The sequence below is a fragment of the Medicago truncatula genome, chromosome 4, assembly GCF_003473485.1.
Source record: "Medicago truncatula cultivar Jemalong A17 chromosome 4, MtrunA17r5.0-ANR, whole genome shotgun sequence".
Taxonomy (NCBI): Eukaryota; Viridiplantae; Streptophyta; class Magnoliopsida; order Fabales; family Fabaceae; genus Medicago; species Medicago truncatula.
In genome coordinates, this window is record NC_053045.1 from 51,606,714 (window position 1) to 51,624,401 (window position 17,688).

Genomic DNA, 17,688 nt, shown 5'->3' on the forward strand with positions numbered 1-17,688 from the left:
TAGCTCAATGCCACTGATTTGTATCAGGTATATTCCTCTGAAGATTAAAAGTTAATTGTGAGATCTTGTGTTCTCACATTAATCTAGTGTGATAATCCAAGACTAGAAAAAAGCTCCAACCACAATTGTTCTTAGTAATAAATTTATCTAAAAACTCCCTAGCAACAACATAATCTCACAACACATGGATAATAGTCTCAAAGTTGACCATAGTTTCAAATTTAAATACATGTCATTACGTTGAACCAAAGTTTCAAATTTCTGCCATCTTGCAGAAGCACTCACATCAACAAATAAACCAATCTCTATTTACCAACTTACTCTTATTTGTTTAGGCAAGCATTTAACATATACCAGTATAGTCACAAATCTTTATTTGATCAATCCTTTCATAAAATATTGTTTGGCCTATAGTGCATGGGTAAATGTACCAAATCATGGTTCAGAATAAATACTCAACCACTGACAACCTTGAAGAACAAGGCCAAGGGACATGGAGCATTACCATGCTATCATCATAATCAAATTTCACAGCTTCTCCGTCAATCATACAACTTACCGGCTTCTCGGATACAAACACCCTCATTTCTCCATGACCCCTCACCCCAATTTGCACCGAATCTTTCTCTTCATCAAACTCCAATGACATAATTGAACCTCCGGAGTTGAGCATGTTAACTAATCCAATTGGAGCAAATTGAATTGAATTTTTTGGTATGACCATCACAGGAGAAACTGTCATGAGCTCAAAACTAAAAGGTTCAAGTGAAACTTCTATAGTCTCGGTGCATTTAAGCAGCTTCAATTTTTCATCTTTAAACATGTAGACAGCAAATACATCAACACCTTTGATGCAAATTGGGTTGTTCCCTTTGCTCCATTCAATGTCTTTAGGACTTGCAAAGCAAGTCACAGAATGCGAAAACTCAGAAGCACTTTTGTTTCTTCTAGTCACAGGGCACCACCCTCCTCCTTGGCAATTGAATAGACCCAAAACTCCACTATACTGTTGTAAGCAGCAAAAACACAAACAAAAATCAGAGTCATGGTTTACTTGCTACCGAAGTAACAATATGAAAATTGAAAAGACACCTAATCTGAGGAGTGTACGTGTTTCATAGATTAAGAGGAGTAAATCAACACTTAGTCCTCGAAATTCTAAGGATCAAGACATATAGTTCTTCAAATTTACGAAATACTCCATCGAATCAGTTTAGTCTCTTAAATTAGAAAATATTGATCAATTTAGTCTCTCCATCAAAATATTACTATAGTAATCATCCATCGAATCAATAAAGATATGCATATTGACTCAAATAGTCTTTCACTACTGCATCTAGACAAACATAGAATGTTCAAAATTGTTATTTCGTAAATTTGAAGGATTGAATTAACGGAATAGGTAGTTTTGTGACTTACTTTGTTGAGGTTCCAAATTTTGAGCATTGTTTTGCCATCATGTAAAGGGTCTACAAATAAAGAGTCTCTCGTTGGAAGTGCATAATGTTGACACCGCAAAATCGATCCATCCGGCAAAACCAGCTTCTTGAGTAACTTGAAGTTGTGGTTTCCAACAGAGTCGCTTACATAAATTGGTCCGCCAGAGATTGCTCGAGAAGCAGCATGAAATTCAGAACAAGCATGATGAGATTGGAACATGTCCCAATCTGGTTGTATAAAATTTCCCATCCATAAGCTGTTATAGGCACAATGCACCATGTGACATCCTTGCAACCAATATGTACCATTTGGATCCCCAGCTGGGTCCGTGCACCAAAAATCATCACCTGCATAAATTAATGCATCACAACCCACAACTATTGATAAACCAATGTGACAATAACATGTTTAATCATTTATAAAATCGTATGGTAAAAATCATTTTATGATAAATGCAATTCTTAAATAGATAGTCGTTAATTAAGATATATTAAGTACTAACACAGTTACACAGACACGGAATTTAATGTTCAACACATTGACTTCGAGTGAAAAAGTTTAAAATACATACCAACTCGTCCAAGTGAAATGGTTTCTGTACCAAGGAACATGAAATCGTTGCATTGTTGCATACTGGAAATGACACCATTGCCTTTGAAATGTTTCCTCACGGAATCAGTTAGTGCCTTGTAGTACGCTTTTGCAAGCTCAACTCGACCACCATATTCCTCAGACAGCATCTCTAGAACCTGGCCATAAGCAACAAAATAGAGTATTAACTTCTGGAGTATTCATATGTACTTCTAATTTCTATTAAAAAATCAGGGACTCCAACTTGTATATGTTAAATTTAGAAAGTTACTCTTTAGGCACCCTCTAATTGCTAAAAAATGCAACTACAGTTGGTTGAGTGAGGCAGTTGACTGATGTTGGCTACAAAACGGTACCTAAGTGTCGTTTGACACTTTTTAGATCGGTCCAATTAATTTTTAAATCGGTTAATCAATTTAAAAAGTCCTCCTAACAGTAATTAACGCCGGGGTATTTTCCTCAATTCAAAATGCATGAGAGCAAATGGTGATGCTTAAAGAGAAGCTTTCTTAAATTTAAATGAAGCCCAAATAATAGCTAGTTTTGTATAAACACAAGAGATCATATATACCAATTAAAGAGATACTTTCTAAATTTAATTGGTATATACTTGGTTCATATATAATTTTATTCTATCGTCAATTAATAATCATTATCCTTAAATCAAGTGGCTAATCCTAATCCTTATATTAAATTTAAGAATGGAATTTGCTAGAACACATTCATTAATTTTTATGTGGAAGTATTTTAGCAAGCTACACCTTAAGGTGTATTTAACTGCTTTTTAGTTATAACTTGCTAAAACACATCTTCTAAAAAATAAGTGGGTGTATTCTAAAAAATAAGTGGGTGTATTCTAACAAATGTCTATAGGAGTTGCTAACATACATCCACTTATTTTTTCTAGAAGGTGTGTTTTAACAACATTCACCTTAAGGTGTATTTAACAATTTTTTTAATTATATCTTTGCTAAAGCACTCCCACATAAAAACTAATGGGTGTATCCTAACAAACCCCTTTAAATATTTAGCATGTGTGCCGCTAAATTATATTTTTGCATATGTTATGATTTACGAAAAGTATAGAAAATTAATGAAAAGCTTACGTGTGTGACATCAATCTTGACACCATCAATACCAACAGATTTCAAATGAGAATGAAGTCCATCATACAACCGGCATGCCTCTTCTGGCTTCACCAATCCAACTCCGATCTCCATTATCTTCACCACCGCCAAATCCGTCATACACCTCTCAGCCCCCGGTGACAACTTCGCCGGCATTATCACCGACTCTGGCATCCCTTCAACATTAGGCCTAATCCCACCCCAATACCCACAAAAAGCATGCCACACATAAACCTCCTTTAATAAACCCCTAAATTCCTCCTTTAAATCCCTCACAAACCCACCCATACCTAAAGATTCATCATATTCCTTAAATTTTTTATTTTCTTCAAAACTTATTAACCTTCCCAACATTTGTTCGCCAGGTATAGAACAATTCAAACTTAAACAATCACCACCGTTCAAAAAATCTTCATCATCACGACAAAAATTTTGCCAACCATCATCAATGATTACAAAACTTGGAGGACACCCACCTTCTACTAAACCCTTAACACCTTCTTTCACTCCTTGAGGGTCCACCTTAAGGTAAAATGCATCCCATGTACACCATCCAAATTTATCAACTATATCAGGTATTGTTTTTTCTTCTAGAAGTTTGAATGTTCCAAGGTGGTCTCTAACAACCTTAATCGCTTCGTTCATTAATATATAAGGATCGAAGTTTGCATGAATGTATAAACATGTTTTGAAAGTTGATTCAACAACACGTGTGGATCCACTTTCCATGCAAATGTCCACGTTGTTATTGTTTTCTCCTGGTTGAAGACAAGCTCTGAAAGAACCTTCGATGAGTGGTAAAAGAAGAACGTAGGGACGTTGTTTAACGGTGTCGTTTTCAAGTATAATCATTTGAGTTTCGTTTTCTATGTCATTGCCTTTGGTTCCTGTCCAGTGAGTACTCCACCATAGTTTAAATCTGAATATGCTGGTGAATCTGATTCCGTTGAGGTGGCCAATGGAAACTATGTGTCGGCTGCTTGGTTCGTCGGCGTTGAAGCCAACGAAGCAACCAGCAACGGTGGTGTTTGGAGAAGAAGAATTTTCGTGTTTATGAGGTGGTGGAGTAATGGTTATGTTTGATGGGACTTGAGTGAGGATTGGGTTGTTATTGGCGAGGAATATTGAGTTTTCTAGTTTTATGGTGGGGAGGGAATTGGCATGGGAAAGATTTGTTTCTTTTATGGTGGTTAAGCTTGGAGCCATGGTGATGATGAAGAGAAAGGTTTGAGAGTTTCATTAATGAATGGGAGTTACATATATGCAATTAAATACATCACTTTTTGCTATAAGAAAAAGTTCAAATGAAATTTTTTGTTAGAGGAAAAGTTCAAATGAATTAAAATTGCCGAATGATATGATATATTCAAACCGTTGGCTTTTCATAATGGTTTTCGAATTTATATTATTTTTATATATATAATATGTTACTTTTTTTTTTTACGGACCTTACATATATTAATACATTGTCCTTATCAACTGAACTAAACTCATAAGGACTGCAATATGTTACTTCTAATAATGTTGCATTTCGTCTTGTAATTTACATTAAATCAAACTTTTTCTTATTGTTGTACAAAACTTAGGTGTTTTTGTGTGAATTTAACTAAGGGTGTGTTTGGTTTGCAAAACAGCAAGTACTAGACAGAACAGTACAAGATAGAACAGTACAACACAAGGCAGAACAGCACAGGACAAAATTTTTATGGCATTGAGTAATTTTTTGTTTTATACGATTTTTGAGGGACAAAATGCTATTTTGGTATTTTAGACAACTTGTACGTGGGACAAAAAGTTGTGCTGTGGTTTGGTGAGGGACAAAAATATGAGTTTTTGTCCTGTCTCTTGCCTCCAGTTTGTCCTATACCTGAAACAGTTTTACAAATCAAACACTGGACAACTAGAGTTGTTCTGTCCTGTCCTTCATTTTTTAGCAAATCAAACGCACCCTAAAAGCACATCTTATTTTGTTATAATAAACTATATTTTCCACCTGGGCCAAAGGGGTATGCCGCTATGCTACAAGAAAATTATGAATTTAAAAAAACTATAGATAATTAGTTTAAATACCATCAGTGGTGTAACACCCCGTTTTCCCAATATACAAATTTCATAAACAATTATCAGAGTAAAAACCATAAACGGGATATCACATAGAAACGTAATCCATAAATAGTTAAATAATAATTTAACCTTCACAATATCTTTAACATAGCAGCGGAATATTTAATTCAAAAATCATAAATCAGTTTGGCACGTAGGCCCCATCAAAAATAGTTCATAATCCATAACATAATAAAAATAACATATTATCCACGTAAGAGAATGAAGCATGTTATAGCATATAACCCCATCCCGTTACGTATCAGAGCGACCTAGACGACACAGTGAAGGCAAGGCCACTCACGACGGCAACTGCACACTAAGCACGATCACCTGCAAGTTACCCATACGAAGGGCAACATTTTCAAGCAGAAGGGGTGAGATTTCATAATACAATAACATTAATCAATGTAATTGAGAATCATAAATTAACAACATAATCATTCCATTATTAACTTGCATAATTGCTAAACAGTTATCACGTAATCGTTTGTTCAATAATTAGGAATATCATAACATATCAAATAACACTTATCACGTAATCACATATTCAATCATTATCAACAAGGCATCTTAATCATGACAATGTGACAATGCTCTTAGACTCCTTATATGCATGTGGTACCAATCGTCATCATAAGTATTAATATACTTTAATCGTGCGGAGGACAAAGCTCCTATAAAACGTGCGGAGGACAAAGCTCCTAATATTCGTGGTGAGGACTAAGCTCAATGATATGCTATGCATGGACACTTATGAACAGAACACGTAATCATCGTAATCAACATGCATCCAATAATTTGGAGCTAAACATTATCATATACATATGCACTTAGTTAAATAACAGAAGCAGCATAAACAAGTCACACAGCAAGATGATATCATTATATCAATAGCACATAAATTGCATTATTATCAAACCTTCATATCTTGCATGAATATACAATACATTAGTTCATACTCAATTAATATCAATATAGTCTTAAACAACTCTACAGGCTGCAGTAAACATCATCACTAGGTCTCAATGCCAATTAGGGGTTCACTCTTGATCAACACATGCGACACAGATCGCACAAACACTCAAGCAACTACCTTCTGGTTGTACTCGCGAGGCGAGAGTACTTACTCGCCATGGCGAGTAACACTAATCTCCCAAACTGATGTTGTTCTGGGTTCAATCCTGTCCTAAAATCATCCCTAATCAATACTAGGTATGTTCAGGTACTCAAAGGCACTCAAGGTCCAACTAAAAAGGTCGAAACACGAAATATGACATGCACTCTGCCTAAGCTCGCGAGGCGAGGAAAGGTTGCTCGCCATGGCGAGTTGAACCAAACAACTCGCGAGGCGAAGGAAAGGGGCTCGCGTGGCGAGCGATGAATCTTCATCACTCGCGAGGCGAGGATCATAGCTCGCCGTGGCGAGCGATGAATGTCGCTACGGCCAGGCTTCCTAAAAACACAAAAATCCGACGTTTCACATGGTTCTAAGCTTGGTTTTGATTCCAGAATTCATCCTAAACATATTCTAAGGTTACAGGACAATTCTTACATCAATCTAAACAAGTTTTACCGTTTATTCTCAATTCTTAGGGTTTTGACCTAATTCCAAAACTTCTCTAAATCAATCCTAACTATGTCAACTAATCATCAGAATTACAGAGGTTAATGCTACTGAGTTATTAGTCCCACCCTTACCTGGTTATGAAGAAATCGCAGCTCTCTCTATGCTCTTCTCCCTTCTAAGCTTTTTCTCCCTTTTCCAAAAGTTTTCACGTACAATGAGTTTCTAAAATATTAGGTCTTCTCCTATTTATACCTCTTTCTAATAACTTATCTTATCTCACTTTCTCCCCCAAAACTATCTAAAATATCAAAACAGCCCTCAACTAAATATTTTATATTATTTTCAAATCTTTATTCTATTTATCAATAAAATAAATCTCATATCATAATCAAATCCTCCAAAACTCATAACTTAACACGTCATCGATCAAATCATCAAAACATATCAAAATCATGCATATATTATATAATTATAATATAATTGCCTAAACTCGATTAAATAACTATTAAACGAAAGTGGGCGTTACAACTCTCCCCCACTTAAAGGATTTTCGTCCTCGAAAATTTACCTCAAGCAAACAACTCTGGATAAGACTCCAGCATCTTACTCTCAAGCTCCCACGTCAAGCTTTCACCAGTCGCTCCCGACCAAACGACTCTCACGAGAGGTATTTCCTTGCCTCTCAACGTCTTCACTTTACGATCATCAATCCTCAACGGCAAAGTCTCTACCGTAAGGTTGTCTCTAACTTGCACATCGTCACTTTGGATTACATGAGATGGATCCGGAACATACTTCCGAAGTTGCGACACATGGAAAACGTTGTGCAAATTCGCAAGATGCGGCGGTAAACCCACTCGGTAAGCCACCGTTCCAACTCTTTCCAATATCTGATACGGACCAATGAACTTCGGGGTCAACTTCTTTGACTTCAAAGCACGTCCTACACCAGTCATAGGAGTGACTCTCAAAAACACGTGGTCTCCTTCCTGAAATTCAAGATCTTTTCTACGCTTATCATGATAACTCTTTTGTCGACTCTGCGACGCCTTCATTTTTTCTTGGATCATCTGAACTTTCTCAGTAGTTTGCTGAACAATCTCTGGTCCTAAGATCACTCTTTCTCCTGATTCAAACCAACACAACGGAGTTCTGCATCTCCGACCATACAAAGCCTCGAACGGTGCCATTCCAATACTAGAATGATAACTATTATTATAAGTGAACTCGATCAACGGAAGATGACTATCCCAAGTTCCTCCTTGCTCAAGAACACAAATCCTCAACAAATCCTCTAGCGACTGAATTGTCCTCTCCGACTGACCATCTGTCTGTGGATGATACGCCGAACTCAATCTCAACTTCGAACCCAAGGCCTCTTGCAAACTTTTCCAAAATCTAGAAGTAAATCTTGGATCTCTATCTGATACAATGCTCGAAGGAACACCATGCAGCTTCACAATCTCTTTGATGTAAATCTCTGCCAACTGGGCAACAGGGAAACTAATATTAATAGGTAGGAAATGAGCTGACTTCGTCAACCTATCAACAATAACCCAAATTGCGTCGCTCCCTCTCGGAGTATTCGGCAAACTCGTCACAAAATCCATCGATATACTATCCCATTTCCATTCTGGCACGTCTAAAGGTACCATCATCCCAGCAGGTTTCTGATGCTCAACTTTCGACTTCTGACAAACTAAACAGGAATACACAAATTGTGCCACATCTCGTTTCAAACCAGACCACCAGAAAATCTTCTTTAGATCATGATACATCTTCGTAGCTCCCGGATGAATACTCAAGCTACTTCTATGACTCTCTTCAAGAATCATCTTCTTAATCTCTTCATTGTCTGGGATACAAATTCTTCCTCGGAATCTCAACACACCTTGATCATCGATTTTAAAATCACTGTCTTCAGTCTGATCTCTAGCAACCAACAAGTCCACAAACTTTACATCAACTTTCTGTGCTTCCTTGATACTTTTCAGAAATTCACTATCAATCTTCAGCATACCCAGTTTCACACTCTGAGGTGACCATTCGCAAACCAAACTCATATCTCTAAACTGTTCAAGCAATTCGAACTCTCTGACCATCTTGGCGGACATATGCAATGTCTTCCTACTCAAGGCATCTGCAACAACATTAGCTTTACCTGGATGATAATTCAAACCAAAGTCATAATCCTTCAACAATTCGAGCCATCTTCGCTGTCTCATATTCAATTCCTTCTGATCGAACAAATACTTCAAACTCTTGTGATCACTAAACACTTCAAATCTCGAACCATACAAGTAATGTCTCCATATCTTCAATACAAAGACTACGGCCGCCAACTCGAGATCATGCGTAGGATAATTCTTCTCATGAATTCTCAACTGTCTTGAAGCATAAGCTACCACTTTACCTTCTTGCATAAGTACACCTCCTAAACCCAACTTGGACGCATCACAATATACCACAAAAGGTTCATCTGACTTCGGCAAAATTAACACTGGAGCAGTTGTCAAACGCTTCTTCAATTCACCGAAACTTTTCTCACAATGGACGTCCCACACAAAAGTTTTACCTTTACAAGTCAACTGCGTTAGCGGAAGAGCTAACTTAGAAAATCCTTCAATAAACCTTCCATAGTAACCAGCTAAACCCAAGAAACTTCTAATCTCAGTAACTGACTTAGGAGTCTCCCACTGTGATACCGCTTCAACTTTAGACGGATCCACTGCAATTCCATCACCAGAAATAACATGGCCTAGAAAACTCACTTCTTTCAACCATAATTCACACTTAGACAATTTAGCATAAAGTTTCTTCTCTTTCAACACTTGTAAGACAATCTTCAGATGCTCAGCATGTTCTTCTTCGGTCTTGGAGTAAATTAAAATATCGTCGATAAACACAACCACAAACCGATCCAAAAATGCATCGAAGATGCGATTCATATACTCCATAAACACTCCAGGTGCATTGGTCACACCGAAAGGCATAACTTTATATTCATAGTGACCATAACGCGTTCTGAAAGCCGTCTTCTGCATATCTTCATCCTTTACTTTAATCTGGTGATAACCTGATCTCAAATCAATCTTGCTGAAAACTCGTGCACCCACTAGCTGATCCATCAAATCATCAATTCTCGGAAGTGGATACCTATTCTTGATAGTTACCTTGTTCAACTGTCGATAATCAATACACAACCGCATACTACCATCTTTCTTCTTTACTAGTAAAACCGGCGCTCCCCAAGGTGAAACACTTGGTCTAACAAACTTCTTCTCAAGCAAGTCTTCTAACTGTTTCTTCAACTCAGATAACTCGGAGGCAGACATACGATAAGGTGCCATCGAGACCGGCTTCGTTCCAGGAACAAGATCAATAGAAAACTCAACTTCTCTCTCTGGAGGCACATCAGGAATCTCATCTGGAAAAACTTCAGGAAATTCACACACCACCGGTAACCTGTCAATCACTGCTTGATTCTCAATAGATAAAGTGGCCATCAACGAAAACATCAAGATACCGTCGCGTTCCAGTTGCTTCAGCTGCTTAGTAGATAAAAACTCTGCACCACTTTCCTCTTCGACGGAAGAGAAATGTACTGACTTGCTAAAACAATTAATAAGAACGTGGTTGTACTCTAACCAGTTCATACCCAGAATCACATCCATACCACTCAAAGGTAGACAAACTAAATCCATTTCAAAATCACGACCAAACATAGACAAAGGACATTTCAAACATACGAGAGAAGTAGTCACCGAACCCTTAGCTGGAGTTTCGACAACCATCTCTCCATTCATATCAGACAAATCAAGACCCAAAGCAGAAACACAATCGAAAGCAATAAAACAATGCGTAGCTCCAGTATCAATAATAGCAACTAAAGGAGTATTATTAATATAGCAAGTACCTCTGATCAAACGATCCTCATTCTCTGTCTGAGTCCCAGTCAAAGTAAAGACCCTACCAGTAGTCGGCGCCCTCTTAGGCTGAGTACACTGTGAGCTAATGTGACCCTCTCCGTTGCAATTAAAGCAAACAATGTCTGTACGATTGCAATCAGCTACAACATGACCTTTCTTGCCACACCGGACACACTTCTTGATTTCCTCAGGGCAGACGTTGCTTTTGTGGCCTTTCTCACCACAATTGAAACACACAATCTCTGCAGCATCCTTCTTCTTAGGCCGCCTAACATCGACCATCTTCTGTTTCCCTTTATCGGCAGGGGCACTGTACGGCTTAGGACGACTCTGCTGTCCCTTACCCTTCCTCTCATTCACTACCTTGTAGTGAGCCTTCGTATCTTCTTCATAGATCCTGCAGCTATTAACCAAGTCCTGAAAAACTCTCAGCTGTTGGTACCCAATCGCCCTCTTAATGTCGGGCCTCAAACCGTTCTCGAACTTGATGCATCTCGAGAACTCAGCATTCTCAGCAGTATAGTGCGGATAGAACTTAGACAGCTCCACGAACTTGGCAGCATACTCTGTCACGGACATATTTCCTTGCTTCAGCTCAAGGAATTCGATCTCTTTCTTCCCGCGAACATCTTCCGGAAAGTATCTTCTCAGGAACTCTCTCCTGAAAACAGCCCAAGTCACAACAGCTCCCTCCTGCCCAAGGGTAGGCAGAAGAGCAACCCACCAGTCATCAGCTTCCTCGGCCAGCTGATGAGTACCAAATCGCACTTTCTGATCCTCCGTGCACTGCATAACCCGGAAAATCCTCTCAATCTCCTTAAGCCACGTCTGGGCTCCATCAGGGTCATAACGTCCTTTGAAAGTCGGAGGGTTCTTCTTCATGAACGTCTCCAACATCCTAGCTTCAGCATTTGCACCAGCATTCACGTTAGGTTGTTGTCCCACAGCTTGGGCAACAGCTTGTAGAGCAGCAGCTAACGCAGCATCATTCCTTCCAGCCATTTCTGAGATTCTACAAAAGTAGCAACAACAACATAAGATAGTAATATAAATATTACTAAGACTCGACACGACTCTCTAATTGACCGGACGGATCGACCTGCTCTGATACCAATTGTAACACCCCGTTTTCCCAATATACAAATTTCATAAACAATTATCAGAGTAAAAACCATAAACGGGATATCACATAGAAACGTAATCCATAAATAGTTAAATAATAATTTAACCTTCACAATATCTTTAACATAGCAGCGGAATATTTAATTCAAAAATCATAAATCAGTTTGGCACGTAGGCCCCATCAAAAATAGTTCATAATCCATAACATAATAAAAATAACATATTATCCACGTAAGAGAATGAAGCATGTTATAGCATATAACCCCATCCCGTTACGTATCAGAGCGACCTAGACGACACAGTGAAGGCAAGGCCACTCACGACGGCAACTGCACACTAAGCACGATCACCTGCAAGTTACCCATACGAAGGGCACCATTTTCAAGCAGAAGGGGTGAGATTTCATAATACAATAACATTAATCAATGTAATTGAGAATCATAAATTAACAACATAATCATTCCATTATTAACTTGCATAATTGCTAAACAGTTATCACGTAATCGTTTGTTCAATAATTAGGAATATCATAACATATCAAATAACACTTATCACGTAATCACATATTCAATCATTATCAACAAGGCATCTTAATCATGACAATGTGACAATGCTCTTAGACTCCTTATATGCATGTGGTACCAATCGTCATCATAAGTATTAATATACTTTAATCGTGCGGAGGACAAAGCTCCTATAAAACGTGCGGAGGACAAAGCTCCTAATATTCGTGGTGAGGACTAAGCTCAATGATATGCTATGCATGGACACTTATGAACAGAACACGTAATCATCGTAATCAACATGCATCCAATAATTTGGAGCTAAACATTATCATATACATATGCACTTAGTTAAATAACAGAAGCAGCATAAACAAGTCACACAGCAAGATGATATCATTATATCAATAGCACATAAATTGCATTATTATCAAACCTTCATATCTTGCATGAATATACAATACATTAGTTCATACTCAATTAATATCAATATAGTCTTAAACAACTCTACAGGCTGCAGTAAACATCATCACTAGGTCTCAATGCCAATTAGGGGTTCACTCTTGATCAACACATGCGACACAGATCGCACAAACACTCAAGCAACTACCTTCTGGTTGTACTCGCGAGGCGAGAGTACTTACTCGCCATGGCGAGTAACACTAATCTCCCAAACTGATGTTGTTCTGGGTTCAATCCTGTCCTAAAATCATCCCTAATCAATACTAGGTATGTTCAGGTACTCAAAGGCACTCAAGGTCCAACTAAAAAGGTCGAAACACGAAATATGACATGCACTCTGCCTAAGCTCGCGAGGCGAGGAAAGGTTGCTCGCCATGGCGAGTTGAACCAAACAACTCGCGAGGCGAAGGAAAGGGGCTCGCGTGGCGAGCGATGAATCTTCATCACTCGCGAGGCGAGGATCATAGCTCGCCGTGGCGAGCGATGAATGTCGCTACGGCCAGGCTTCCTAAAAACACAAAAATCCGACGTTTCACATGGTTCTAAGCTTGGTTTTGATTCCAGAATTCATCCTAAACATATTCTAAGGTTACAGGACAATTCTTACATCAATCTAAACAAGTTTTACCGTTTATTCTCAATTCTTAGGGTTTTGACCTAATTCCAAAACTTCTCTAAATCAATCCTAACTATGTCAACTAATCATCAGAATTACAGAGGTTAATGCTACTGAGTTATTAGTCCCACCCTTACCTGGTTATGAAGAAATCGCAGCTCTCTCTATGCTCTTCTCCCTTCTAAGCTTTTTCTCCCTTTTCCAAAAGTTTTCACGTACAATGAGTTTCCAAAATATTAGGTCTTCTCCTATTTATACCTCTTTCTAATAACTTATCTTATCTCACTTTCTCCCCCAAAACTATCTAAAATATCAAAACAGCCCTCAACTAAATATTTTATATTATTTTCAAATCTTTATTCTATTTATCAATAAAATAAATCTCATATCATAATCAAATCCTCCAAAACTCATAACTTAACACGTCATCGATCAAATCATCAAAACATATCAAAATCATGCATATATTATATAATTATAATATAATTGCCTAAACTCGATTAAATAACTATTAAACGAAAGTGGGCGTTACAAGTGGCGGATCTCTTTAGAGACCAACGGGGGCCACAGCATCCCCCAGATTTGCCTTATATATAATATCTGATGTAATTAATCAATTAGATTGTGACTGCTCCAGTGGAAAGGGGGTGCCGTAATATACTCAAGCTCACTCGTTCGACACCCTCATCGCTTCTTTTTACATATTTAACTTGTACTTTTACAAATTGTATTAAAAAAAAACGTTTTCCACATTCTCATGTTACATTCACACTACTCATACCACTAGGCCAGTCATCAATTACTGCTTCTTCATGAAACCATTTAATATATATTACATAGAAGTTTGGCACCCCCAACAATTTAAGTCAAGATCCGCCACTGAATACCATACGAAAAGTATCTAAAAAATACATATAATATACATATAAAAAAAATCATTTTTATTTTCTTTATCTTAATTGAAATTTTTATAATATTAATTAAAAATATTTTTATGTCATTTATATTTATGAGTACTTCAATTTCTATTCTATCAAACAAATCAATTTAATCATGTTGACTTATCGGTTATCAACTAATTTATTCGCTTAAAGATATGCCTTTGGCAAACCAAAAACAAGGTGGTTGTGGTGCTCAATTTTTACCCGTAATCGCCTAAGTGTGAGAATCCGATCCACATAACAATAGAGATTCCTCAAGGCAAGGGTGGAAGCATCCAACACGTGGGAGATACAAGTGCAATGTTGATGCTTTTTTTTTCCGACCGTCTCTAATAGAGTAGACATTGACAAGTGTATCTGTGATGATACTAGTACGTATATGTTTGCTAGAACTATGCGCGCACGAATGTGTTGCTAATTAGGGGCATCTGCCCCCATTAGCTTAATTTTTCTACGAGCAAGAGTTTAATCATTTTAGTTTTGTCTCCAAGCAATTGATGCCTCACTAAGACTCTGTTTGGTAAAAATAAGCTATAAGCTAGCTGATAGCTGATAGCTTAAAGCTGAAAAGCTTGCTTATTAAAAATAATGTGTTTGGTAAAATTAGTTGTTGAAGTGGCTGATAAGTATAAAATGACATAAAAGGACATGTTTTCTTTTTCTTTAATATATATATATATATATATATATATATATATATAGACACACACACTTTTTTGTAATGTATTTATTTTTTAATATTTTTAATTATTGTTAAATATGTGTTTGGTCCCTATAAATATTCAAACTTTTGGGCTTAGTCTCCATAAAAAAATTATTCGACCTTTAATCTTAAAAAAATATTTACCGACAATTTTGATCTCTGCTTTATGAATCCCAAAAATAAGAAAAAGGTGGAAACAAAATGTGAGTTAGAATATATAAAATTTTACAACGTACAATAGACTAGTTATTTTTTCCTTTAAAAAAAAATAGGCTAGTTATTTTTTGTGAAAAAAATACACACACACATATATATATATATATAGTGCTCCTTAAAAAAAACAACGTGGCATTTTTTTAAGGGACAAAATTGGACGGTTATAAAGATGAACATGGGTAGTTGTTTAATTAAAAAAATAATTAATTTAAATTAATAGGGTTAAAGTTGGAAGAAAATATAAAAAGCTACCAGCTATAAGCTAAAAAGCTACTTGAAATAGCTTTTCAAAAAACGTTATAAGCTCATGAAAAAAGTTTGTTATCAAACATGTCACATTTTCACGTTATAAGCATGTTCAACAACAACAACAAAAACTATTATTCTGTTTTTAATAAAAAAAAAAAAAAACTAATTTATTTGATTTTAGTCAAACAAATTAATTTATCCGCTATCCTAATAATAAAGATTATCCGATCTAAATATGTCACGCAAATTCACCGTGTCCAAAAATTAAACATGTCATTTTATATTTCTTTGATAGTGAAAGTTTTTTTAAATAAAAATGTTTTCTTCCAACAAAAAAATGTTTTTTTATTTCGGAAAAATATGTCATTGTAATGCACCATTAGTAGTTTACTTTGCATAATCCGATCTAATTATATATGTCACTCAATTAACCTGATAGAAGCCACTCGAATATAAGTTTAATAACCCGCACAATAACATAGAGACACGTACTCATCGTTTTTCTTAGATACGTAACCCATCGTTTTTCATGACTCAAAATTATTATTTTTAATAATTTAAGTGGTATTAATGGTTATTTTATAGTCGTCCTCAAGGGGACTTTAATTTAGTACCTTAACATTATAAAGATAAATTCATACCATTGAGCTAAGACATCAAACGTGACCTGAAGTTTTATTATATTTAGATTGAATGAAATTTCCAATCCGACTATAGTCAAATGTTTAATATAACAAGAAATATAGAATTCGAGGATAATGTATCAGTTCAAAGCATAAAACATTTTTAAATTTAACCATAGATATTTATGATTATTTCCCTTCAAAGGTACAAGAACATTAACTATACTTTTACATTTATCATTTTTATTATTTAAAAGGGAAATGCTAACCGTGTCCCGAGGCACTGTTTACGGATATGAAAAAGAAAATTATATAGTAGCTAATGCATTGAAATTGTGAATTAATTTATAATAAAGTCAAAAACAGTTTTCTTTTATGATAATAATTCCTTTTTATGGTATGTTTAACCGGTGTCCCATCGATTAGCAAGACCCTATTTAAAATACTTTCTATAATGATGATACGTGCTTTTTTTTTTTTTGGTACATGATACGTGCTTATTTTCTCTTTGCAATACCGTCAAATCAAATTATAATATAAGTCTGTATTCTACATATGCCCGGTCTTATTACTTAGATCGTACTCCATATCATAGCAGTTTTTTAGTATTTAAGCTTAAAATCGAAGGTGAAATTGACCTAATAAAAAGTTTAAAAAAATTATCATTCGTATCATGCCTTTAATGTTGTGGTAGTTTATATATTTTAGACACATTTACGGCATTTTCATTTCAAAAATAGTCTCACACGCTATTTGATGTGAAATATGGTTGAAAATACGCAGAGAAAGGAAGCAAATATAAAAATTCCTGTAAAAAAGAAAGCAAATATAACAGTTTTTTTTGGGACTTATTACAATAATGTAATGTTGTTATAAAGTGCTTTTAAAAAAAAAACTATAATGTTACATTTTTTTATAGCATATATACTCACCCATATTTTAGAAAAATCGTTTTAGCTATTTACATAGAGCCAATGTGCATAAGTAAAACTATTTCATAAAATCCAAATTTCAGTAACTAAGAACAGTCAATGACATTGAAAGGAAAACAAATTTCGTAAGTTAATTGAAAAGTAAAGAGAGTTCGGGAAAGTGTAAACAAATCCAAATTGAACAACAGATAAGCAAACAAGTGATACGTGTGTCCATTAGGATGTACGTACGTGACGAAGTCAATACAGCAGAAGGCAGAGTTTGAGAGCCACCCAGCCACGTTACAAGCTTCATGTAACTTCCAAATGAACAAGTTCCAACTTCAATTTAGTCGGTTAACTCAACATAAATCTCTGTTTTTTAAAAGAGAAATACACCCAAGTCTAACCTTTTTCTCACATGATAAAAAATGTAACCTACTATTTGATCGTTATCCATGTCTGAGAGATTTTTAACTCCTTGCAAGGTCTTCTTTTATAAAAGAGGGAGGGGAGGCCTAATTTACTTTGAACCTCGATTTGGTCCACAGAAGATGGTTACCATAATTTTGAACAAAAATG

At 36.1% G+C, this 17,688-nt stretch overlaps 1 protein-coding gene across 1 annotated transcript; it reads right to left on the reverse strand.

Moving 5' to 3' along the window:
• Positions 1-4,486, reverse strand: LOC25493737 (galactinol--sucrose galactosyltransferase). Its single transcript, XM_013602319.3, has 4 exons — positions 3,138-4,486; positions 2,012-2,189; positions 1,420-1,787; positions 1-1,006 (listed from the first exon to the last, which is right to left on the reverse strand). The coding sequence occupies exons 1-4, from the start codon at positions 4,362-4,364 to the stop codon at positions 443-445; spliced, it is 2,337 nt and encodes a 778-aa protein (XP_013457773.1). The 5' UTR covers positions 4,365-4,486; the 3' UTR covers positions 1-442.
• Between the last annotated feature and the right edge of the window lie 13,202 nt (positions 4,487-17,688).

What these genes read in the sequence shown, in the direction of transcription:
- LOC25493737 (XM_013602319.3), bottom strand. Translation starts at nt 4,364, where the DNA reads ATGGCTCCAAGCTTAACCACCATAAAAGAAACAAATCTTTCCCATGCC. An exon ending in CATTTCACTTGGACGAGTTG is followed by an intron (nt 1,788 to 2,011) that starts GTATGTATTTTA and finishes TAATTTATGCAG; the next exon opens with GTGATGATTTTTGGTGCACG. An exon ending in AAATTTGGAACCTCAACAAA is followed by an intron (nt 1,007 to 1,419) that starts GTAAGTCACAAA and finishes TGCTTACAACAG; the next exon opens with TATAGTGGAGTTTTGGGTCT.